The 25,780-nt window shown below is 46.4% G+C and overlaps 1 protein-coding gene across 5 annotated transcripts in view; it reads right to left on the bottom strand.

The window, feature by feature from the left end:
* Positions 1-20,193, bottom strand: part of lamb2l (laminin, beta 2-like) — a 178,829-nt gene extending 158,636 nt beyond the window's left edge. The window contains exons 1-3 of one of the 5 annotated variants that reach the window (XM_072581750.1): positions 20,174-20,189; positions 14,075-14,234; positions 13,197-13,268 (exon numbers count right to left, since the gene is read on the bottom strand). In XM_072581750.1, the coding sequence (XP_072437851.1) occupies positions 13,197-13,227 (31 nt within the window). In that variant the 5' untranslated portion in view covers positions 13,228-13,268; positions 14,075-14,234; positions 20,174-20,189. The other 4 variants (XM_072581749.1, XM_072581753.1, XM_072581752.1 and 1 more) reach the window with 4 other exon arrangements.
* Positions 20,194-25,780: the final 5,587 nt, after the last annotated feature.

Below are 25,780 nucleotides of genomic sequence, written 5' to 3' on the forward strand. Positions count from 1 at the left end.
TCTGTTTCTCATCTCATCCTGAGAAACTTGATTCTATGTCTGAGATTGGCAACGGTGAGTGACTGACTCTGAATACTGTGTCGAGGCCCGAGGGCTGGAATATTTCAGTTTCCATCATGTCATGTTGGAATGTGAATGGGACTGTTATCCAGCACAGCAGCACAAGGCATGGGGTGGGTAGTGGGGTGGGTAGTGGGGTGGGGGGGGGGGCGGGAGAGAAGAGGTGAAGACTTCACTGAGATGCACTGCCCCATGATTGAAGTGTTTTCATTGTCCAGGTGCACCACAAATTACAGCTGCCAATGAGAGGCAAAGGTATGTTCATTGACATAGAGCCACATTGCTGAGTGAACTGAGTTTAGGAGTGAAACGCCAGGCTTCTGAGCTCCGTATCAACAGTCGCAACAAAGCCCATGGTTAGAGTCACAATCCCTGGCACCAGTGTAACCAGTACCTGATGCCAGTGGCCCAGGGTTGGTCACACAGCCACTTGGAATCTAACTGATAGAGAGACTCTCCAACATCATGAACAGAAATCACACGATATTCCATTTTTACATATCCTTTCATGACCTTAGAACTTCCGAAACAATGATGCTGTCTGTTCAAATGGTGCATGGGCCATTTCAATGTCATGAAACAGGGCAAACATCTCTGCACAGAGCAAGATCCCACAACTAGTAACCGGAAGGGGAGGTACATACCTTGTGATATTATCAACACAGTGAAGTCAAAAGACCCGAGTGATGTTCTGGGCAGTGGGAGTGAATCGTGTTATTGCAGATCGTGTTATTTCAGAGTCAAACAATCTGCATCAGAAATGTACGTCAGGGTACAGAACAGCTGAGTGCACCTCGACTGGCCTAGAGGTGACTCCATGCTAAATGTAACTATTCAACAATGCGGCACTCCCTCAGCACTGACCCTCCGACAGTGCGGCACTCCCTCAGCACTAACCCTCCGACAGTGCGGCACTCCCTCAGCACTGACCCTCCGACAGTGCGGCACTCCCTCAGCACTGACCCTCCGACAGTGCGGCACTCCCTCAGCACTGACCCTCCGACAGTGCGGCACTCCCTCAGCACTGACCCTCCGACAGTGCGGCACTCCCTCAGCACTGACCCTCCGACAGTGCGGCGCCCACTCAGCACTGACCCACCGACAGTGCGGCCCCCCTCTCAGCACTGACCCTCCGACAGTGCGGCACTCCCTCAGCACTTACCCACTGACAGTGCGGCACTCCCTCAGCACTTACCCTCCGACAGTGCGGCACTCCCTCAGCACTTACCCACCGACAGTGCGGCACTCCCTCAGCACTGACCCACCGACAGTGCGGCACTCCCTCAGCACTGACCCACCGACAGTGCGGCACTCCCTCAGCACTGACCCACCGACAGTGCGGCACTCCCTCAGCACTGACCCACCGGCAGTGCGGCACTCCCTCAGCACTTACCCACCGACAGTGCGGCACTCCCTCAGCACTTACCCACCGACAGTGCGGCACTCCCTCAGCACTTACCCACCGACGGTGTGGCCCCCCTCTCAGCACTTACCCACCGACAGCGCGGCATTCCCTCAGCACTGACACTCCTACAGCGTGGTACTACCTCAGGTATCTACTTCAGTACCAGTCTATGTTTTGTGAATCAATGCATGGGATTGGAGCCTCCCAGATTTTTATCCTGCGATGCCGCTGGTGAGATTCCTGTCTCATTGTTTTGTTGCAGACAATTTGCAGCAGTCAGGTGGCAAAATCATGCAGTGACCTCAAGACATCTGTATACCCCATCGGGAGCTCAGGGATTACTGTGTACCCCATCGGGAAATCAGGGATTACTGTGTACCCCACAGAGAGCTCAGGGATTACTGTGTACCCCACAGGGAGCTCAGGGATTACTGTGTACCCCACAGAGAGCTCAGGGATTACTGTGTACCCCACAGGGAGCTCAGGGATTACTGTGTACCCCGTAGGGAGCTCAGGGATTACTGTGTACCCCGTAGGGAGCTCAGGGATTACTGTGTACCCCGTAGGGAGCTCAGGGATTACTGTGTACCCCGTAGGGAGCTCAGGGATTACTGTGTACCCCTTAGGGAGCTCAGGGGCTGTCTTATTCCCGTAGGGAGCTCGGTTACAGAGAGCTCAGAGAAGCAGCTCCAATCTCAACCCAATATTCAGAACATAAAATTCAATAGAGTAGCATGCAAACTATTTGAAATATTCCCATTAGTGATCCCTGACTGCACACACCTTCAGATACTCGATTCTCACATCTCCACCTTGATTCCTGGAGTGTGTAATGATTAACTTTTAAAAGGAGCAGCAGATGAGTAAAATCAAAGCATGATAACTGAATGGAAAATTTAACATTGAACATTCCTGCGCAATACAGGCCCTTCAGCCCTCGATTTTGCGCCGACCTGTGGAACCAATCTGAAGCCTATCTAACCTACACTATTCCATTCTCATCCATATGCCTATCCAATGACCATTTAAATGCCCTTAAAGTTGGCGAGTCTACAACTGTTGCAGGCAGGGCATTCCATGCCCCTACTTCTCTCTGAGTAAAGAAACTCCCTCTGACATCTGTCCTATATCTATCACCCCCCAATTTAAAGCTATGCCCCCTTGGGCTAGCCTTCGCCATCCGAGGAAAAAGGCTCTCCCTGTCCACCCTATCTAACCCTCTGATTATCTTATACGTCTCTATTAAGTCACCTCTCAACCTTCTTCTCTCTAACGAAAACAGCCTCAATCCCTCAGCCTTTCCTTGTAAGACCTTCCCTCCAGACCAGGCAACATCCTGGTAAACCTCCTCTGCACCCTTTCCAAAGCTTCCACATCCTTCTTATAATGCAGTGACCAGAACTGTACACAATACTCCAAGTGCGGCCACACCAGAGTTTTGTACAACTTCTTTTCATTTATTCGTGTGCATCATTGACACATCCTGAATTATTTGTGCTTCCCGAATCGTTTTGAGCTGAGTGGCTCACTGAACCCTTCCAAAGTATAGTTTAGTTTGAAGCACATTGCTGTAGGTCTGGAGTCACTTATAGGTCAGACCAGGTCAGGATGGCAGATTTCCTTCCCTGAAGGATATGAGTGAACCTGATGGATTATTTGTTTACAACAGTCAGTGGTTATTTCTCCTGGCCCAGCATCACCGAGGTGCAGGATGATCAGCTGAAGAAAACAGAAAAGACACTCCTTCCTCTCACACCTTTTTCAACAACATGACATCACAAAGTCTCTTGTAGCCAATTTATGAAATCCAGCCATTGTGCTAATGTAGGAAATGCAGCAGCCAATGCATACACAGCTGTACAACTAATGACCAAGCATTCAGTTTTTAATGATGTCATTTAGAATCACAGTCATACTGCATGGAAAGAGACCCTTCGGTCCAACTCATCCTTACTAGCCAAGTTTCCCAAACTAAACCAGTCCCACTTGCCTGCATTGGCCCATATCCTTCTCAACCCTTTCCTATTCATGTACCTGGCCAAATGTCTTTTAAATGTTGCAACTGTATCTGAATCTACCACTTCCTCTTGCAGTTCATTCCTTACGTGCACCACCCCCTGTGTGAAAAAATTGCCCGTCAGGTCCCTTTTAAATTTTTCTCCTTTCACCTTAAAAATTATGCTCTCTAGTTTTGAGCTCCTGCACCCCTATTCACCTTATCTCTGCCCCTCATGACTTTAGAAACCTCAATAAGGTCAACCCCAACCTCCTATGCTCCTGTGAAAAAATGTCCCAGCCAATCCAGCCTCTCCTTATAACTCAACCCTCCAGACCCAGCAACATCCTGATAAATCTTTACTGAACCCTCTCCAATTTAATAATATCCTTCCTTTGGTCGGGCAACCAGAACTGTACATGGTACTCCAAAAGTGGCCTCACCAATGTCCTGGACAACCTCAACAGGACAACCCAACACCTGGAATCAATGGTCTGAGCAATGAAGGCAAGTGTACTAAATGCCTTCTTCCTGTGACACAAATTCCAAAGAACTGTGTACGTGATAAATATTGGCCAGGACCCCAGGGAGCACTCCCTTTCTGATGTGCAACACTAGTCAAGGAAGTCTATCAGGTATACCCTGAGAAGGCCTTGGTTTTATGTCTAATCTGAAAGATGGCACCTGCAACAGTGCTTCACCCCCTCAGTAGTGCACACTAACGACCTGGTTTATGCCTCGGCAGTGAAACTTGAGCTCTCAGCATTCTGAGACAGAGCCAAGAGTGGAATGGAAAAGTGACAGGAGGCAAACAGCTGCCATCGAGTCCTCCTGGTCCCTCCCTGCAGAGAGACTACAGTCAGCGTTACCTTCCAATCACCAGAGTCAATGATTAATTGAACAAATCAGACATCATAGATCAGGATAAAGTACATGTTCCAACATGCCCTCATTGTGGGTAATTCCCTTCACTACACACACCGAAAATTCAACCAATCCTTTGTAATCCCTTATTTACAAACAGTTGTACACCACCTCACAGAAAGGCTGATAAAATCCAGATTCATCACCCATCCACCACTCCCTCCTCCGACTCATACACAGCCCACAGGGAGATACTGAACTCACACCAGGGCTCTGCTTCCACAAATCATCCAATCAGGACCAACCAAAGTGAACTTCCTTTAAGTGGGAGCTTCGACACTGTGCTATCTAACTGTTCAACCAGGAGGTTCATCACAGCCAGGTCAAGCTCCTCGTACCACTGGCTGTCCACACATCAATGTTTCTTGGTCTTGTGATGGTGGGTGGAGGGGGACTGAACTGGAGCTGATTCCTACCCAAGGAATGACTGTCTCATCACATTATCACGAGAATATTAATCCACTGATCCAGTTACTGTTCTGGGTACCTGGGTTTGAACCCTGCCAGGGATTTCATCTATCAACTCGGTCACTTCCTCAAAGAACTCTATTAAGTTGGTAAGGCACGATCTCCCCAGCACAAAACCATGTTGCCTATCACTGATAAGCCCATTCTTTTCTAAATATTAATAGATCATATCCCTCAGTACCTTCTCCACCAAATTTCCCCCCACCGACGTCAGGCTCACTGGTCTGTAGTTACCTGGAATATCCCTACTACCGTTCTTGTACAGGGGAACAACATGAGCAACCCTCCAGTCCTCAGGCACCTCACCTGTATTTAAGGATGCCACAATATCTGTCAGGGTCCCAGCTATTTCCTCTCTAGTGCTTGTTGGTTGGTATAGACATGGTGGGCCAAAGGGCCAGTTTCTAACCTGAATGATTCTACAAGCCTAATAAAAATCTGGAATTAAGAGTCTATCGGAGGAAAATCTACCATCCTTGTTCTGGTCTACACATGGCTTCAGACTGAAAGCATTGAGGTTGTCTCTATCTAAACTGTCCCCTGGGCAACTGGGGACAGACAATAAATGCTGGCCTATCCAACAGTGCCAAAATCCTGTGGATTCATTTTAAAAAAACTCCTTCAGACACCAAACCCAGTTGAAACATCGATACAAGAATGGGATTGGCACTGGATAGCCTACTCTATGGAAAGAGTGGTGGGGGGGGGGGGGGGGGGAAAGACAGGGATAGAGAGGAAAGGTGAGTAAGAAAGGAAGAGGAGGAGAGGAAAGAAATAAAGCCTCACATTTCCACGTTTCCTCACATTACAGCCAACGATTGTACTTTTAAAGTATAGGAAATGGGGTGGCATGGTGGCTCAGTGGTTAGCACTGCTGCCTCACGTGCCAGGAACCCAGGTTCAATTCCAACCTTGGGTGACAGTCCGTGTGGAGGTTGCACATTTTCCCCGTGTCTGTGTGGATTTCCTTTTGGGTGCTCTCGTTTCCTCTCCACAGTCAAAAGATTTGAAGGTTAGGGTGAATCAGCCATGGGAAATTGTCCATTGTAACCACGGATATGCAGGTTATGTGGCTTAGCCATGGGAAATGCAGAATTACAGGGACAGGGTACGGGTTGGGTTTGGTGGGATGCTCTTAGGAGGGTTGGTGCAGACTTGATGGGCCAAAAGGTCTCTTGTCACACTGTGGGGATTCTACTTTTGTACGAAGTCTTACTACAACTGTATAAGAGACTGGTGAGGCTGTACCAGGAGTATTCTGCACAGATTGGATCTCCTGACCTAAGAAGTGATAAACTTGCATTGGAAACATTTCAGAGAAGGTTCTCTATCTTTAGAGGAATGTATTTGTTAGGACCATATTCACAGACGAATTGCCATAGTCAGGTAACCTCTGATGCTTTTACTCTGGAAACACTGGCCATTAAAAAACACAAACTTATGTTGGAAAGATGGCGTCAAATGTGCAGCTGAAATTGTGTGGATGTTTAGAGCTGGAAGAGAACTAGTTACTCTAAGAAACATGAAGGAAGAATTAGTTGCACTTTTGAGCCACTGGTTAAGTCAGAACGATTGTGATTTTTCAAGTCCCTGGTGCTATACAAATGAAAGACAGTATAAGACAAAAATGGAATTTCCTCCAAACCCAATGGCAAAATGATGAGGTAACTATAGAGTTAAATAAGAAACCTGAACAAATCACGTTGTTATTTGTGCTAAAGAGCGAGCCACAGGTTGCATTGGACCCTATATCTCATTGAGGAACAGTACTTATGAATACTATGTGTTCAACATTAGGGGTCAAGGGGCAATGGAGATGATTTATCAGTCTATGAAGTCATTTACATGTCTAGCTGAACCCTGTGAACAACTGAAAGATGATTTCATTATAAATGGGATTTTCTGAGGCAGAAGAGATCCTGCTATGAGAGCACATCTACTGGGAGAGGAGACCAATGATCTGTACAGAAGCTCTGAGGTAGTCAACCATCATCTAGAGGATGTTAATGGGTGGGATTTGCAGTGTTTCACTGACCACTAAATCACTGATTGCTGAACAGATCCTAAATAATTACAAAGATGCCAAGATGCATCTTTGTAATTACTCCACAACCACCTGATGAAGGAGCAGCGCTCCAAAAGCGAGTGCTTCCAAATAAACCTATTGGCCTATAACCTGGTGTTGGGGGATTTTTAACTTAATACACATCTTGGATTTCTTCCTGGTCAACATCACATCAATGTAGATGAAAGCATGAGACTAACTCAGCATCTACCAAGGAGAGTTCTAGCTGCCCCACATCCAGCCTGAAGACAACCGAGGAGCTGGAAAATAAGGGAATGATCAAGAACATATCAATCTTGCAGAATGGATTAGCAGCATGGGAGCAGTGCAATAATCTGGAAAGCTAAGAGTATGCATCGACCCATAGGATCCAACTAAAATCTTGAAGACACTTCAAGCCAACCATTGAAGAAATATTGCCACAATTTGCCAAGACTCTTGTTTATTGTCTCTTTTACAAATGATGGTCACTGGGAAGCAAAGCTGGATGAAATCAATAATTTTCTAACCTCATTCTGGATACCATTCAAGAGATCCTGAGGGGCCATTTGGCATTCCCACTGCTCCATAAGAACATTAGTACAGACAGCACAGGATAGTCAGTGATCTTCCTGGTCTAGAGGCTATCCTGTTTGGTCTGTTAATCTATGGATTTGGAGACATGATGGAAGAAGCCATCTCAGAACTTGATCTGCAAGAGAGAACTCACCAGATAAACCTGAAGCTGAACAAGAAAGGGTTTTAATTGAAGATTTTCAAAGTTAAGTGCACGGGTCATGTGTGAACAGTGATAGGACTTTACCCAGATCCCAAAGTGAGAACTGTAACAGAGCTGCAGCCACAGGCAGATGTGAAAAAAGTGAAATAATTTGTTAGATTTGTGAGCTACCTAGTAAATGCCTTGACTAATTGGACTTCAGAGCCATTGCACAAGCTCACTGCTAAGGATGTGCAGTGGTATTGGAGTATCAAACATGAAACATCTTTCACTAAAACCAATAGGCATCAACAGCTCGACAACGTTCCAGAAACCAACAACTCAAGGGAGACAAAAACAGAACCTGCTGGAAAAGCTCAGCATCTGTGGAGAAAAATCAGATTTAATGTTTTGGGTCCAATGACCTTTCCTCAGACCAATATCTGCAATTATTTTGGTTTTTAATTTAACAGGGACATTAAATCTGAAAGACAAGGGTCTTACTCTGATCAAAGAGTCCCTACAGAAACAGAGAAGGAACATCAGTCCAGGAATGATCAGCTCATGGAGAAACTGCTGTCAGAAACTTGCATATGGGTCAGTAAAAAACTTCAACATTTTAAAGATTATGGATTATGTACATGTAGAGACTGACAAAAGTGGAGCTGATGAGAATGAGCATATAGTTCATGTTCATGTGTGGTAATGTTATTTGTAAACCATACATAGTTAATAGTTTTATAGAAAGGCAAATGTTTAGGGCAATCCAATTTTAAGGACACTGTACACTTGTAACTTGCCATAGTCATGTGACCTCTGCACAAGTAACTTGCACTTTTGAAGCAGTAGCAATTAAAACACATGAAATGAAACACACTCGGCTGGTTCCTGACATGAAGGAGGAAAGGGTGTGGCGTTTGAGCCTGTACCCATTAGAGTTTAGAAGAATGGGGGGGGGGGTGAGAGCTGTAAGATCGTGAGGGGATTTGATCGGGTGTGGTGTGAGAGTGTGGGAGAGACTAGAAGTAGACAGACATCTTTAAAATAAATAGTGTTCCAATTCAGATGGAGATAAAGATGAACATATTCAGCCAGAGGGTCACTTATCATTGGTATTCCAAGGTAGGTAGGTGTGCGCGTGTGTCTGTGTGACCGAAAGGTGCAGCCAAATGATCGCACAGGTAATATAACAAAGAGGTGTGGGTTCTGCCTCTTCTCTTTGGCCTGACGATTCAGGATTACATTAGCCAGGTCACCTGCACTGACTCCCCTGTCCCTTTTCAAAACAATGGCAATGGGAATAGTGCGGGGGGGAGGTATAGAAAGAAATCAAAGGAGAAAGGTAAGGAGGAAAAGGGAGCTGGAGGGAGAGAGAGTGATGGAGATGGAGATGAAGAGGGAGGGAGGGAAGGGACAGGAGGAGGGATCAGAGGTAGCAGGAAAGTGGCAATTAATGTTGAGGGTGAAATGATAAGCACAGGTGAGGAATTGTGGAGTTAGGCTGAACTAACTCCAGAAAATCCGGAGTCGAATCAGAAGGAGCTGGAGTCAGTGGATCTGGAGACGGCTGAGATTGTGGAGATGGAACCTGCTGGAATGTCGATATTGAAGCCCAGTTCATGATGGCCCTTCGCGTGAGCTAGAAGGGTGTCAGCATGGGCCTCTGGTAATGGAGGGGCTCAGAGTTGGTACAGTCAGTGTACGCGTGAACATTCAATTACTGACAATGACCAGGAAAGACTTCCCTTACGGTCTTCCAGCTACACAAAAGGACCTTTAACATCCACCCAAGCAGGACTTAGGCTTAACTTTGAATATAAAAGACGGGAGTTTGAAGCATGGTCTTTGCTCTCCATGTGTCAGCCTTGATTAGAAACGGAATAATCAACAGGACGATTGAGGTTACTCCCTCCCAGTTTCTCACCCTGCTTTTTGCCGATGATCTTTGTATTTTGAACTCTGAGTGCCCTGCTATAAACCCTTTGTATCTGTAGCTAGGCAACTAACTGAGGACATTTATACATTTGCCGATCATTTTCACACACAGTCTTTGGCCTGGCACTGGTCTGTCACTCACCAGCGGAACTGGCAAATAGTAAACCCCTTCAGGATTTTCATTGAGTATGTTCAACCAGGCAGCAACCTTGTAAGAATGCATTCAGTTTGGACGTACCTCTGCAAACTGAAGGGCTGATATTTCCATATGCAAGGGGCTGTCAGATTGCATAGCTCGCTTCCCAGTGTTAGGCAACACAAATGATGAGCTGTAATTGTGGCCACTGACTGTCTGAGATTTTCACAGTGACAAGGGATTGTGACATTGAACCTGTTGGAGGGGCAATACACCTGTTGGATGTGTGCTCAACAATGAGGGAATGCCACTACAATGACTAGAGCTAATGAGCTTCCGACTCTACAGTACCCAATGGAAGCCGAGTGTGGTGCTGGAAAAGCACAGCAGGTCAGGCAGCATCTGAGGAGCACTGGAATACCCAATGGAACCCAGGTGTGGGGGGTGATGGGAAGGTGTGGGGATAGGTCACACAAAGCTTCCCTCTAATGTGACCTATCACAATCTCAAATCAGGATCACAGAGACACAAATTCTTCCTCCAGGCATCGGGTGGCTAGGATTTGGTGGTGGAGGAGGTCCAGGACCTACATGTCCTTGGCCGAGTGGGAGGGGGAATTGAAGTGTTCAGCCACAGGGCAGTGGGATTGGTTAGTGCGGGTGTTCCAGAGATATTCTCTGAGACATTTGTCGAGTTGGTGTCCTGTCTCCCCAGTGTAGAGGAGACCACATCGAGAGCAATGGACACAGGAGAATGTATGTGGAGGGGCAGGAAAACCTATCGCCATCATCCCCCACCCTGACCTACCTATCGCATTCCCAGCTATCACCTCCAGAGTCCCATCCCCCCTCCCATTTATCTCTCAGCCCCTTGAGCTCTCCCACATTCCTGATGAAGAGCTTATGTTCGAAACATCAATTCTCCTGCTCCTCAGATGCTGCCTGACCTGCTGTGCTTTTCCAGCACCACACTCTCGACTCTGATCTCTAGCATCTGCAGTGCTCACTTTCTCCTGTCCTCTATATCAGTTATAATGTTGATTTTCGTATCTAGATTTTTTAAACATGGGTTTTTGTACCTAAGATGGTGCCAGTGAGTGGTGACTTTGTGCACTTTGCACTGTACTCCTGTGCTTAAGTACTCACAACAATAAATCTAATGCTAATTCTATTAAATACTATATACTAAACCGATTCTGTTCATGAGAATTGAAATTTTCTTCAGTTGAAGACTTTGTGTGGGTATCCTGCCTTACACGATATTCACCATTTAGACAAACACAAATCAGAAGGTTTGGTGGCTATGAATTCATCAAAAGCGTCTCAAATAGTTCTGGTGACTTTAACCACAGCATATACTGACCAAGGAATGGGTATCGTCAGAGATACCAGGCTCCATATGGGAGCTGGAGTCAATGTTGGATATGAAACAAGCCTACCTGAATGAGCAGATCATCTGTTTTTTGTTGTGATGTTGACTGAGGGAGAGATACTGGACATGAAACAGGGGAGAACCTCTCTCACTTCTTTCACATAGTAGCCATTGATCTTTCTCATCCACCTGAGAGAAGACATGAGGGCCTGACCTCTGACCTTCTACCCCCTTGTACTGCACAGAGTTATCACCCTAGATTTCATGCTCAGCTCTGTGCACTGACTCAGAAATGACATTGCAGCTCCATGAACCCTGTATTCGAATATGACCCATTGGCCAGACTCAGAATTTCAGAAACAATGTCCCGTTTAAAAGCTGAGATTGCCAATTTTAATTGGGCAAGAATATTAAAGTTATTGAATGCCAATTGGGAAGTAAAATGAATATGTTTACCATAACCAATACCAATATCTCTATTAGCACATCCTCTTTTACTTAAAACAGAATTCAGGGCTTTCTTATAACTCTATGACTCTAAGTGTCATACTGGACTTGAAATGTTAACTCTGATTTCTCTGCACAGATGCTGCCAGACCTGCTGGGTTTCTCCAGCAATTTCTGTTTTTTTTATGATTTAAAAGAGTTCAGTTGCAATAACAAAGCACAGAGAGCAGAGATGAATGTGGAGTATAGGAGATTAACAGGCACATTCTAATCAAGCTGTTTAAGACGATTAAAGAGGTTGATATATTCAATAGAAAGAATGTATTTCTGGTGGTGAGGTTGGGGGAGGTGTGTTCTTGGGGATTGCCGCAGAATAAGGGACAAATGTGAGCTGGGCCATGTGTGGATGATGTCAGGAAACCATCTCCTCATTCATTAATTGTATCTAAATAGGGTTCAAATCCGTGCTTTTAGTGAGAACTTTAATTCAGTCAGCCATTCAACTCACCCCCTAATGATTACAGCACCTCATATTTATACAGCTAGTTTACACTCAACTAACCCTTCATTAATATCTCCATGAAAAGGACTCTGACAAAGGGTCACTGGACTCCATAAAATCATAAGATTAGGAACAGAATTAGACCATTTGGCCCATTGAATATGCCCTACTGTTCAATCATGGCTGATATATTTCTCCCTGTAACCCTTGATTCCCTTAATAGTCAAGAAGCTGTCTATCTCTGTCTTAATGACACTCAATGACTTGGCCTCCACAGTCCTCAACAGTAATGAGTTCCAGACATTCCCCACCCACCAGCTAAAGAAATTCCTCCTCATCTCAGTTCCAAAGGGTCACCCCTTTACTCTAAAGCTGTGCACTCGATCCTAGTCTCTCCTATGAGTTGGTAACATCTTCTCCACATCCACTCAACACAGGCCTCTCAGTATTCTGTAACTTGCAATCAGATCCCCCTCCTCATCCCTCTAATCTCCATCAAGTACAGTTTTGAGACATTACGTCTGTTTCTCTCTGCCAGACTTGCAAAGTTTCTCCAGCAATTTCCGTTTTGTTGTGTTTCAGATCTTTAATCCACATCTGTTTTTGTCACTTTAATATATCCAACGTCTGTTCCCTCAGCGCATTAGGTCTCAGACAAGGGGATCTTGAGGCACTGTGGTAGTGTTCCTACCTCAAGACCAGGAGGCCACGGTTTGAATTCCGTCTGCTCCAGAACAGTGTCTTAACATCTCAGAACGGGTTAAATAGAAAATATCAAGGTCTCAGTCCATAGAAGAAAATTACACTGTCTCCCTAGGGAACACTGTGGATGCTTAAAAATGTGTTGCTGGAAAAGCGCAGCAGGTCAGGCAGCATCAAAGCAGCAGGAGAATCGACGTTTCGGGCATGAGCCCTTCTTCAGGAAAGGATGCTGTCAGGTGAAAACTTTGAAATCTGATATGTATTGGGCAAGGACATGATGGTTATTGGATGAATAATCTGAATAATAAGTGGGTGAATGGAATGAATATCCCTATCATAACCAATTTATATAACTGCATGATCATACTGAATCAGAGAACAGGTTGGAAGAGCCAATGACTCAACGTAACAGCTGAGATTCTGTGGCTATGGATATGGTTTAGTGCATTCAGTGACTGACTTTCTGAAAGACAGAAAGGGAGACTTACCGAACAGCACCAGGACTAGTAAGCGTGTCATTCTGAGTGGTCACAGCCAATTCTGCTTTCCACAAGGCACAACTGCAATGAACAAAAGCAAACCATTACATAGAATCAAACACAATAACCCACACTAAAGCAAACAAGACAATCTTCAGAAACATTTCAAATCATAGGGGTGAATTAACAAACCATTTCGCATTTCGCCTGGCTCTATTACTGAGCGTCAAACCCCTGCCTTTTCCCCATGTGCTGGCACGTCATAATTATCCACAATACACCATGCCGAGAATGTCTCTGACAGGGTGAGATGAAGCAGAGAGTGGGAAGGGGCTCATGTGGAGCAGAAACGCCAGCATGGTCCAAGGGCCGAATGGTCTGTTTCAGTGCTGTATGTTCTATACAATTCAATTCAAGTGAAAGCACAAGCTGAGCAGTAATTTCAATTTTGATGACAATTCGATGGAAGTAAAAACCAGGAGCGTTGTGAAGCAAGTTTCTGAATCATTATCGCACACTTTAAAATATTGACCATCATTAAAATTGGTTAAATCATTATCATGCAAGGGAAGGCAGTGGGATAATTAACCAGGAGACCCAGAGATCGGGAAATAATACTGAAAGATAAACATTGGAATTTACTATGGAAAAGGCCTCTCAGCTCAAACGTGAAGGATGTCAGAGAGGAAATAGCAGAGATATCTTTAACACATCCAGGTATGAGATGTACTGGACGGGGAGGGTCATCTATGTAAGCCTTCTGTTAGAAGGGGGTCCAGAATGATCCCTGAGATGAAACCCCTGGTCATGGGAGGAGTGGTTGAGGACTCTGGGTCTGTACCCGATAGAGTTTTGAAGGATGAGGGGGTGATCTGATTGTAACTTACAGAATACTGAGAGGCCTGGATAGAGTGGACAAGGAGAAGATGTTCCCAACTGTAGGACCCAAAGGCCTCAGGGTGAAGGGATGATCCTTGAGGACTGAGATGAAGAGGAATTTCTTCAGCCAGAGGGTGGAAAATCTGTAGAACTCATTGCCGCAGAGAGCTGTGGAGGCCAAGGCATTATTTAAGACATAGATAGATATGTTCTTGATTAGTAAGGGGGTCAAGGGTCATGGGGAGAAGGCAGGAGAATGGGGTTGAGGAACATATCAGCCATGTTCATATAGTGTAGCAGATTTGATGGGCTGAATGGCCTAAGTCTGCTCCTGTACCTATGGTTTTATGATAGTCTCAGTAAAATACTGAAGGGTTCACTTTCAGGGGTTCCACATTTGGATGCGATGAGAAACCTAAGGCTTCCCTTCCATCTCAGGCAAATGGAAAAGACGCCCAGGCCATTATTTCAATGGAGAGCCCAGGCCTTCCCAGGTATACTGATAAATAACTGACCCCCAACAAAAACGGAATTAAAAAACAGAGAATATAGAGCAGAACATCACAGTACAGTCCCTTCAGCCCTTGATGTTGTTCTAAACTTTTATCCAACTCTAAGATCAGACTAACCTACGTCCCCTTCATTGTACTATCATCTATGTGCCTATCCAAGAGTCTCTTAAATATCCCTCATGTATCTGACTCTACTCCCACCACTGGCAGTACATTCCACGCACCCCCCGCCCCCCCCACCCCCACTCTGTGTGAAGAACCTACCTCTAACATCTCCCCTAAACCTTCCTCCAATCACCTTAAGATTATGCCCCTTGTCACAGCCATTTCTGCCCTGGGAAAAAGTCTCTAGCTATTCACTGTATCTATGCCTTTCACCATCTTGTACACCTCTATCAAGTCACCTCTCATCCTTCTTCGCTCCAATGAGAAAAGCCCTAGCTCCCTCCACCTTTCTTCATAAGACATACCCTCTAGTCCAGGCAGCATCCTGGGAAATCTCCTCTCCACCCTCTTTAAAGCTTCCACATCCTTCGTATAATGAGGCACTCAGAACTGAACGCAATATTATAAGTGTGGTCTAACCAGGGCTTTATAGGATACCTGATCATTACTCCATTGGTGTCTGTAGGAGCTTGCTGCGTGGAAATTGACTGCTGTGTTTTCTTAATGTCTACCCTTCAGAAACAATGATTGTCATCACAAAGTGTTTTAGAACCAGAGAGGTATTGACACGTTACGTAAGTGGGCAAAATGTTGGCAAATGCAGTATAATGTGGAAAAATGTGAAGTTGTTCAGTTTGGAAGGGAGAATAAAGGACAGAGTATACTTTAAATGGAGAAAAGCTGCAAGAAGCTGCAACACAAAAGGACTTGGGGGGAGCTTGTAAATGAAACACAAAGCTAGCACACGGGGCAGCAGGTAATCAGGAATGGTCATGGAATGTTGACCATTATTTCAATGGGGTTGGAGTACAAGTATTATACAGCAACTGTACAAGGTACTGGGGAGAGCACACCTGGACTCCAAAGATCAGTTTTAGTCCCCTTATTAAAAGGAGAGATATCATTTCACTGGAGGCAGTTCAGAGAAGGTTCACTAGGAAGATCCCTGGTATGCAGGGATTGTCTTATGAGCACAGGTTTAAACAAATTGGGACTCTGCTCCCTGGGGTTTGGAAGAATGAGAGGTGATCTCATTGAAACACATATGATTCTTAAATGGATTGACAGGGTCAACGCTGAGAGGATGGTTCCCCTCATGGGAGGGTCTGGGACCAGAGGGTACAGTCTCAGAATAAAGGGGCACCAGTTTCAGACTGAGATGGGGAGGAATTTCTTCTCTCAGAGGGTTGAGTGTCTTTGGAACTCCTTACCACAGAGAGCTGTGGGGGCAGGGTCCTTGTAGATAAAAAGTAAGCGTGGGACCCTCAGAGAATGCAACTGGGGAGCAATGGAGCACAAGGGAAATGGCAATAAGTTAAACAAACATTTTCCATCAAGCTTCATGGTGGAGGACAATATGAACATCCCAACAATAAGCAAGGTGCTAATGGGAGGCAAGATATTACAGCAGTGTCTCTCACAGGGGACAATCTCTTTGACAAACTAACGGGGCTAAAGGCAGACAAATCTCCAGGGTCTGTGGACCTGCACTCAAGGGTTTGAAAGGCAGTAGCTGCAGAGATAGTGAAAGCATTGGTGAGGTTTTTAGGACAGGAGGAATGAGATAGCTCCCTACTCACCACTAACAGCACCACTACCGTTATCATCACCATCTCCACCACCGCCGTCACCATCACTAGCACCATCACCATCCCCAAGATCATCCCCACCATCTCCATCATCATCGCCATCACCATTGCCAATGCCATCACCATCTCCACCATCATCATGATCGCCGTCACCACCATCATCCCCATTAAAATCATCACCACCTTCACCTTCGCTAGCACCATCACCATCCCCACCATCATCCCCACCTCCACCATCACCACTACCATGTCCACCATCATCACCATCGCCACCACCATTATAATCACCACAATAACCATTTCCATCATTATCACCATCTCCACCAGCACCAAATCCACCATCAAAATCTCCGCCATTAGCATGATCATCACCATTGCCACCATCACCACCCAAATCACCATCTCCACCACCATCACCATCTCCACTCTCATCATCGCCATCTCCACCACTATCACCATCATCACGATCGATACCACCATCAAATTCTCCACCACCATTGTCATCTGCACCAGCCTCACCATCTCCATCACCATCCCTCAACCATTGTCCCTGACTGGAGTTGGTGCTGTGGGCCACCAGGCAGCACATGCGAGATTGGAGTTCTGAAATATTGAAATATTTGTTCTACAATGGATTTATCTAAACCTTATGTAATTAGAAGCCAGCCATCTGGATTAAATAATCAATCGAGGTCACTGTGTTGTGTTACTAAGAGAGAATTTCTATTTATATTGCAGGTCCATGAACTGATTATAATCTCAACCATGCAGCAAGTCATCAGTAAAAGCAATGTGCCACAACAACTGGATGATTAGACAAACCTGAGTGACCTTCAGTCTGACTGAGAGACAGCAAAGGAAAGAGACACTAAGTAAAGAAGGAATTTGCATCCAATCAAGCACTGACCTCCCCGACAGTGCAGCACTCCCTCAGCACTGACCCCGCCCACCACCCCACTCCCCCCAACCCCCCCCCCCCCCCCCCCCCCAACAACCGACAGCGCGGCACTCCCTCAGCACTGACCCTCCCCGACAGCGCGGCACTCCCTCAGCACTGACCCTCCGACAGTGCAGCACTCCCTCAGCACTGACCCTCCGACAGTGCTAAATCTGCCTCTTTTCAAGGATCTCCGAAGATACGGATCCACCGAGTCCTTGATCCTGATCACCCTAGATCCTCACTCCTGTTCATCCTTCACTGTCAGATCCATATTGCCATTAGGATACTTGTAACTTTGCCCAGGCGAGTACAGTGTTGTCTATGAGTCAATGATTCAAATTATCTTCTAGATAATCTGCAACAAGAGCAGGCATCTCTCGTTCAGGATGACCAGCTGGTGTGGAATTTTTGCCAACTGTGCCTTTACTGTCCAGGTTTGTGCCCTTAGGGATGTTGTGTGGGTGGGGTGCACTCAGATGCCATCCATTGTGCTGTTCTTTCAAACATCCTGTGACATGCACTGAATCACACATTCATCACACCACAGGATCCATGCAGACCGTGCGCTGGTTGTATTCCCTGGCGCCAATCTCTCCCTTTTCTCCATATCCCTGCTGACCTTTCCTATCCACGATATCCATCCAATGCCCCTCTCAAATGCCTCAGTTAAACTTACCTCTGTCACATCTTGAGGCAGTGCAGTCCACACCCCAACCACTTGGTGGGAATGAAAACTTTTTTCTCACATTGCCCTTGATTTTTTTTGCTCATCATTTTAAATCTATGCCCCTCTTGCTCTTGTTCCTTTGATTAGTAGGAGCAGTTTCTCCCTGCCTCACAGTCCAGCTCACTGAAAACCTCTATCAAAACTCCTCTCTGCTGTATCCTCTCCCAGGAGAACTGTCCCAATGTCTTCGATCCATCCTCATCACCAAAGTTTCTCATTCCTGGAACAATTCTTGTTAATCTGCACTCGCTCAAATGCATTCACATGTATCCCCTATAATGTGGTACACATCAGTGTACAATTTTCCAGCTACATTCTGACTAGTTTCTTGTACAAGTTCAACATCACCTCCTTGCTCTTGTATTCCATGCCCCTATTAATGAAGCTGAGAATGCTGTGTGCTTTATTGTGTCCTGCTCCGTGCATAAATACACCCAGCTCCCTCTGCTCCTGCATCCCCTTTAGAAATTAACCCCTATTTTAAGTTATTTTTCAATGTTCTTCTGATCAAAATGCATCACCTCTTATTTCCCTGCATTAAACCTCAATCTGCCACCTCTCTGCTCACTCAACTAACTTGTCAATGTCCTTCTGGAGTGCCACACTATCGCCCTCACAGTTAACAATTCTTCCAAATTTATTATTATCTGCAAACTTGTAACGGCAAGATCCAGCTCATTAATATTAATCAGGAGATTACGGTCTGGACATTGTCTTTCTGTTGCTGAATAAACATGGAGACTGTTTGTGAGCAACTCGGCCAGTGGTCAGAGTACAGACACCCTGACCCCCCACAGGGTGCAGACACCCCCATCCCCCCCCCCCCCACACAGGGTGCAGACACCCCCACCACCCCACACAGGGTGCAAACACCCCCACCACCACCCCCCTAGGGTGAAGTCACCCCCACCACCCCACACAGGGTGCAAACACCCCCACCCCCTCAGTGAGACACTACCATGACCTCCAGAGCCTGCCCCCACCCTGGCATTTGTCAGGAGCAGTTTGTGAAGTGAGTTCATTCTGAAAAGGGGGGGAACCGTTGGGATTGTCTCCCGTCTCTGACCCTGAAACTGGGAAGAACAAGGAGCTGCCGCCTCCCTCCCTCCCTCCCTCCCTCCCTCCCTCTCTCCCTCCCTCTCTCCCTCCCTCTCTCCCTCCCTCTCTCCCTCCCTCTCTCCCTCCCTCTCTCCCTCTCTCCCTCCCTCTCTCCCTCTCTCCCTCCCTCTCCCTCTCTCCCTCCCTCCCTCTCTCCCTCTCCCTCCCTCCCTCTCTCCCTCTCTCCCTCCCTCTCTCTCTCCCTCTCTCCCTCCCTCCCTCTCTCCCTCTCCCTCCCTCCCTCTCTCCCTCCCTCCCTCTCTCCCTCTCTCCCCCTCCCTCTCTCCCTCTCCCTCCCTCCCTCTCTCCCTCCCTCTCTCTCTCCCTCCCTCTCTCCCTCTCTCCCTCCCTCTCTCTGAGCTTCTGACAGTGAGCAGCGTGAAACCCGAACCTGTTCCCTGATCATTTCACAGACAGCACCGCAGGACCCTTCTGTACCATTTCAAACAAACTCCTTGATGGACCCACCTTCAAATCCAGGGACATTCACCGGTTACTTCCTGACACAGCGACCAGGGAAAGTTTTCTCTCTCTCTCTCTGACACAGAAACACCTCCAGGAGATCACAAGGTGAGATGACCCCCTGGAACAGTCCCGAGGGGCTGAGAGTGCGACCTGATCCTCAGGGAGGGGAAGGAGAGCTCTCTCAGATCACCTGTGATCCCGGATTCAAGTAACAAGTTGCTGCAAGTGAACTCGCCAGGCAGAGAGGGAGAGAGGGAGAGGGAGAGAGGGCTGTGCTTCCCCCCCCCGGACACTCCTGCTGTTCACACTCTGTCTGTCTGGGTAGGTAAGGCGGGGTCAGGCCAGTATTCATCCAACCACGATGCCTCTCACTGCCGAATAGCCCAGCAAGGCGAACACGCCTCTGCCCTTCCCAGCGCGCACCAACAGCGATCCATTGGAGAGAGGGATGCACAGGGAGAGGGAGAGAGGAGAGAGGGCAGAGTGAAAAACCGTGTAGATGGAATGAAACCAGAAAGGACACGAAAATAGACAACAAAAGCACTGTTGTTAAAAACAAGGAGGAATTATGTCAAACCTTTTCTACAATTACAGCTGGATAGATAACTCACTGGAATAACAGTTTACACACAGTGTTCTGGTAGTCTCCAGGTTGCACTGATGGTCCAAGAGATAAAACCTTGAACAATAACAACAGCAAAGTAGAAATAGCCAATCCCAGAATGGGAGTTATGTTTTATTTTGAGCGGGTGCTGCTGAACAATGGCAATGTAAATGTGCCCGGGCTCTCTCTCAAAGCACGTCTCGGTTGCTAAGACACTAGAATGTCAGAAGGCGAGCCCCTGGTCTCTGCCAGTCCCTGCACTGTCTCTTCCCAATCCTCTCACAGCCCGGGCCGGTTACCTCTCCAACCCGGCAGCGCAGGCGCTTTACCACTGCAACATTGAAAGCTACAACTCACGAGTTGCATTACGATAGCCCCCAGGAACGACAGGGCCATCACCGAATGTGTGGAACAGAGAAGGTTAAGGCGACATTTAGCAGAGCCGGTGAAAATAACTCAGTACTGGTGAGGGGGAAGTGACAGGAGGGAGGGCCTGACAGCAGAGGAGAGCAGTGGGGAGGTAAGGACCAATGTTTGTATACAGTGAACTGGTGCAATCGGAATGCTCAGAAAGGGGTTTGGGGAAATACTGGACAGGAAAGAACAAAGAGAATGTACAGTCCAGGAACAGGCCCTTTGGCCCTCCAAGCCTGAGCTGATCCAAATCCACAGTCGAAACCTATTGCCCAATTCCTAAACATCTGTATCCCTCTGCTCCCCACCTGCTCAAGCATCTGTCCAGACGCACCTTAAATGAATCTACCGTGCCTGCCTCTACCACCTCTGCTGGCAACGCGTTCCAAACACCCACCACCCTCTGTGTGAAGTAAAAACTTTCCAGGACAATGGGGCAAGAGCAGGGAGGAAGGGGAGTAAATTGGATCATTCTTGCACTGAGACAGTATAGGCACAATAGACCAAATGGCCTCCTGTGCTGTAAGATTGGTTGATTCTATAAATAGACAAACCTAATGTGGGTCTGTAGGTTGGGTGTAAGCTGAGCTCTCTAAGTGACTGGATCAAAAACACACCAAGTACTGGAGATGGAGATATTTCCAGTTAAAAATCATACAACACCAGGTAATAGTCCAACAGGTTTATTTGGAAGCACTGGCTTTTGGAGTGCTGTCCTTCATCAGATAGCTGTGGAACAGGACCTTAAGACACAGAATTTATAGCACAGAATAATTTGATCCTGCTCCACAGCTACTTGACAAAGGAGCAGTGCTCTGAAAGCCAGTGCTTCCAAATAAACCTGTTGGACTATAACCTGGTGTTGTGTGATTTTTAACTTTGTCCATCCTGGTCCAACACCAGCTCCTCCACATCCTGGCTATCCATTCCCAGTTCATGGGCATTACTGACAAGGTCACTGTTCACGTACGTTTTGAGATAATGACAAAATAAGTTGTGAAGGGTCGTGCCCCAACTGGGAGGCTCTCATTCTGAGAATATACTCTACAGTGTCGGCCCATTTCAGTGAGAATGACCAGGCTGAGGGGTGTGATCATTGAGAACCCTTCACAATTATTTACATGGCTGTTGTGTACTGATACAGAAAACAAAGCTTTCTCTCAGAAACAATTCCATAAATGGGGAGGCCATCAATGTTAAACAAATAATTCCACTGGGGAATTAATGAGAAACTCCTTCACCCACAGAATCAATGAATCTACCGTGCCTGCCTCTACCACCTCTGCTGGCACCGCGTTCTAAATGCCCACCACCCTCTGTCTGAAGTAGTTGTCGCGTGTATCCCCATTAAACTTTCCACCTCTCACCTTGAAAGCATGACCTCTCGTTATTGAATCCTTCACCCTGGGAAAAAGCTGGTCTCTAACCACCCTGTCTATATCCTTCATGATTTTGTAAACCTCAATCAGGTCCCCCCTCAATCTCCTTTTTTCTAATGAAAATAAACCTAACCCACTCAATCTTTTTTCATAGCAAGCACCTTCCATACCAGGCAACACCCTCATAAATCTTCTCTGCACCCTCTCCAAAGTGTCCACATCCTTTTGGTAATGTGGCGACCAGAACTGTACACAGTATTCTAAATGCAGCCGAACCAATGTCGTGTACAATGTTAACATGACTTGCCAGCTATTATACTCAATACCCTGTCCAATGAAGGCAAGTATATCATATGCCTTCTTGACCACTCTATCCACCTGTGCAGCAACCTTCAGGGTACAATGGACTTGCACTCCCAGATCTCTCTGCCCATCAACTTTTCCCAAGGCTCTTCCATTCATTGTATAATTCGCTCTAGAATTAGTCTTGTCTAAATGCATCACCTCACATTTTTCTGGATTGAAAACTATCTGCCACTTTTCTGCCCAACTCTCCAGTCTATCTATATCCTCCTGTATTCTCTGACAGTCCCTTACGCTTTCTGCTGCTCCACCAATCTTTGTGTCATCTGCAAACTTGCTGATCATACCAACAGTGCCCTCTTCCAGATCATTTATGTATATCACAAACAACAGTGGCCCTAACACTGACCCCTCTGGAACACCACTTGTCACTTTTCTCCATTTCGAGAAACTTCCCACCACCGACGTCAGGCTTACTGGTCTGTAGTTACCTGGAATATCCCTACTACCCTCCTTGTACAGGGTACAACATGAGCAACCTTCCAGTCCTCCGGCACCTCACCTGTATTTAAGGATGCTACAAAGATATCTGTCAGGGCCCCAGCCATTTCCCCTCTCACCTCCCTCAGCAACCTGGGATTGATCCCATCCAGTCCTGGGGATTTGTCCACCTTAATAACCTCTAGCATACCCAACACATCATCTCTACTTATGTCAACGTGATCCAGACTAATCAAACTTCTATCTCCAATCTCAACATTCATCATGTTCCTCTCCTCAGTGAACACTGATGCAAAGTAATCATTCAGAATCTCACCCACTCTCTCAGGTTCGACACACAGCCTTCCTTCATTATCCTTATGTGGACCAATCCTTTCTCTAGTTACCCGCTTGCTTCTTATACAAGAATAAAATGCTTTGGGATTCTCCTTAATTCTCCTCGTTAAAGCTATTTCATGACCCCTTTTAGCCCGCTTGATTCCTCGTTTAAGACTTGTCCTACTCTTCCAATATTTTTCCAGGGCCCGTTCTGTTCATAGCTGCCTAGACCTTATGTACGCTTCCCTTTTCCTCTTGGCTAGTCGTACAATTTCTCCCGTCATCCACGGTTCACGAATCTTGCCCTTTCTATCCTTTGCCTTCAATGGGATATGCCTATCCTGCACTATCTTTGAAAGTCTCCCACATCTCAAATGTGGACTTCCCTTCAAATAGCTGTGTCCAATCCATATTTCCCAGCTCTGCCTAATTTTGATATAATTGGCCTTGGCCCAGTTTAATATTCTTCCCTTAGGACCACTCTCATCTTCATCTACGAGTATTCTAAAACTTACAGAATTGTGGTCACTGTTCCCAAAGAAATCCCCCACCGGAACTTCTACCACCTGTCCTGGCTCGTTCCCCAGTACCAGGTCCAATATGGCCCCTTCCCTCGTCGGACTATTGACATACTGCTCTAGAAAACTTTCCTGGACGCTTCTTACAAATTCTGCCCCATCCAGACCTCTGGCACTAAGTGTATCCCAGTCAATGTTGGGAAAGTTAAAATCTCCCATCACCACCACCCTATTGCCTCTACACCTTTCCATAATCTGTTTACCTATTTGTTCTTCTACCTCACACTCACTGTTGGGAGGCCTGTAATACAGCCCCAACAATGTAACTGCACCCTCCTTATTTCTCAGCTCCACCCATAATGCCTCACTACCCAAGACCTCTATAGTGTCCTCCTTTAGCACAGCCGTGGTATCATCCTTGACCAGCAATGCAACTCCACCCCCCTCTTTTACTTCCCTCCCTGTCCTGTCTGAAGCGTCTATATCCTGGAACATTTAGTTGCCAATCATCATGCCCTTCCTTCAACCAAGTCTCTGTGATTGCAATAACATCATACTCCCAGGCACCAGTCCAAGCCCTAAGTTCATCTGCCTTACCCACTGTACTCCTTGCATTTCAGGCCACCAATTATTTTGCATTCACCTGCTCTCTGCCTATTCTTCCCTTTATTAATGCTAGCTTCATATTTCTTACAGTCTCCAGTTTCCACCTCACTGCCGACTTGTCTTCTCTTCTGGTTCCCAGCTCCCTGCCACATTAGTGTAAAACCCAACAGCAGTAGCAAAAACTCCCCCAAGGACATTGGTTCCGGTTTGGTTCAGATGTGGACCGTCCATTTTGTAATAGTCCCACCTTCCCCAGAACCGGTTCCAATGTCCAACAAATCTGAACCTCTCCCTCCTACACCATCCCTCTCAAGCCATGTGTTCATCCTGCCTATTCTTTCATTTGTACGCTGGCTAGCACGTGGCACTGGTAGCAATCCCAAGATCACTACCTTTGAGGCCCTCCTCTTTAACTTCTCTCCTAGCAACAATTTTTTGCTGTTTTCCAAGATCTTACAATCACATTCAAATGACTTTCCATGTAGAGATTGCTGCTTTCTAGTTATTTATTTCTTGCTTGGAATACTTTTTGCTGCCTCAGATACGGTCACCTTTCTGACCATCCTGGCACAGACAGCCTTGCACAGGGCACCTCCTACCTTCAATACATTATCTGGGCCGACATGACACCAACTGTTAAAGTTCACTTGAGAATGTAACTTTTAAAAAAGTTCTGTGATTTACATGTGAAAGGACTGAAACCAATATGTTCATTCTAAAAGATGAGAGACTGAACAAAAAATCCAGGTCTTTTCCAATATATAATTTCAGTTACATTACACTGTAAACCTTTGCTATAAATTCTGTGTCTTACAATCATATACTTCACAACCACCTGATGAAGGAGCAGCACTCTGAAAGCTAGTGCTTCCAAATAAACCCATTGGACTATAACCTGGTGTTGTGTGATTTTTACCTTTGCCATAGTCAGTCTGGTGTTAGCCCTCTCACCTTTCTCTGCCACAGTGCTCCACCTAGTGGTGACATCAGCAGTAAATACAGCCTTTCTTGAACTGAGACATCCCACAATGACATTCTGTGACCTCATGCAGAGACTGCTCTGCAGCATTGACCCTGGAAGACCGTTCCACATTTTGATCATCTCTACTCGCCCCCGCCTCACTTTTCTAACCACTTCTTTAGAGAAGCTTCTGGAAACTCCCTGTTTTCAATCACTGCAACTGGAAATTGATTGTAACCCTCTGCTCTGGTTCCAGATAAACCATCACTGTCCAAGTGACTCTAATTTGTAGAATATTTGTGTCTGCGAAATGATCAGGCAAAAGATTGTGGCACGGTGGCTCAGTGGTTAGCACTGCTGCCTCACAGCACTAGGGACCCGAGTTCGATTCTTGCCTCGGGTGACTGTTTGTGTGGAGTTTGCACATTCTCCCCAAGTCTGCTTGGGTTTCCTCCCACAATTCCAAAGATATGCAGGTTAGGTGAATTGGCCATGCTAAATTTCCCATAGTGTTAGGTGCTTTAGTAAATGTAGGGTAGGAGAATGGGTCTGGGTGGGTTACTCTTCGAAGGGTTGGTGTGGACTTGTTGGGCTGAAGGGCCTGGTTCCACACT

The sequence above is a fragment of the Chiloscyllium punctatum genome, chromosome 12 (genome assembly GCF_047496795.1).
Source record: "Chiloscyllium punctatum isolate Juve2018m chromosome 12, sChiPun1.3, whole genome shotgun sequence".
NCBI classification, from domain to species: domain Eukaryota; kingdom Metazoa; phylum Chordata; class Chondrichthyes; order Orectolobiformes; family Hemiscylliidae; genus Chiloscyllium; species Chiloscyllium punctatum.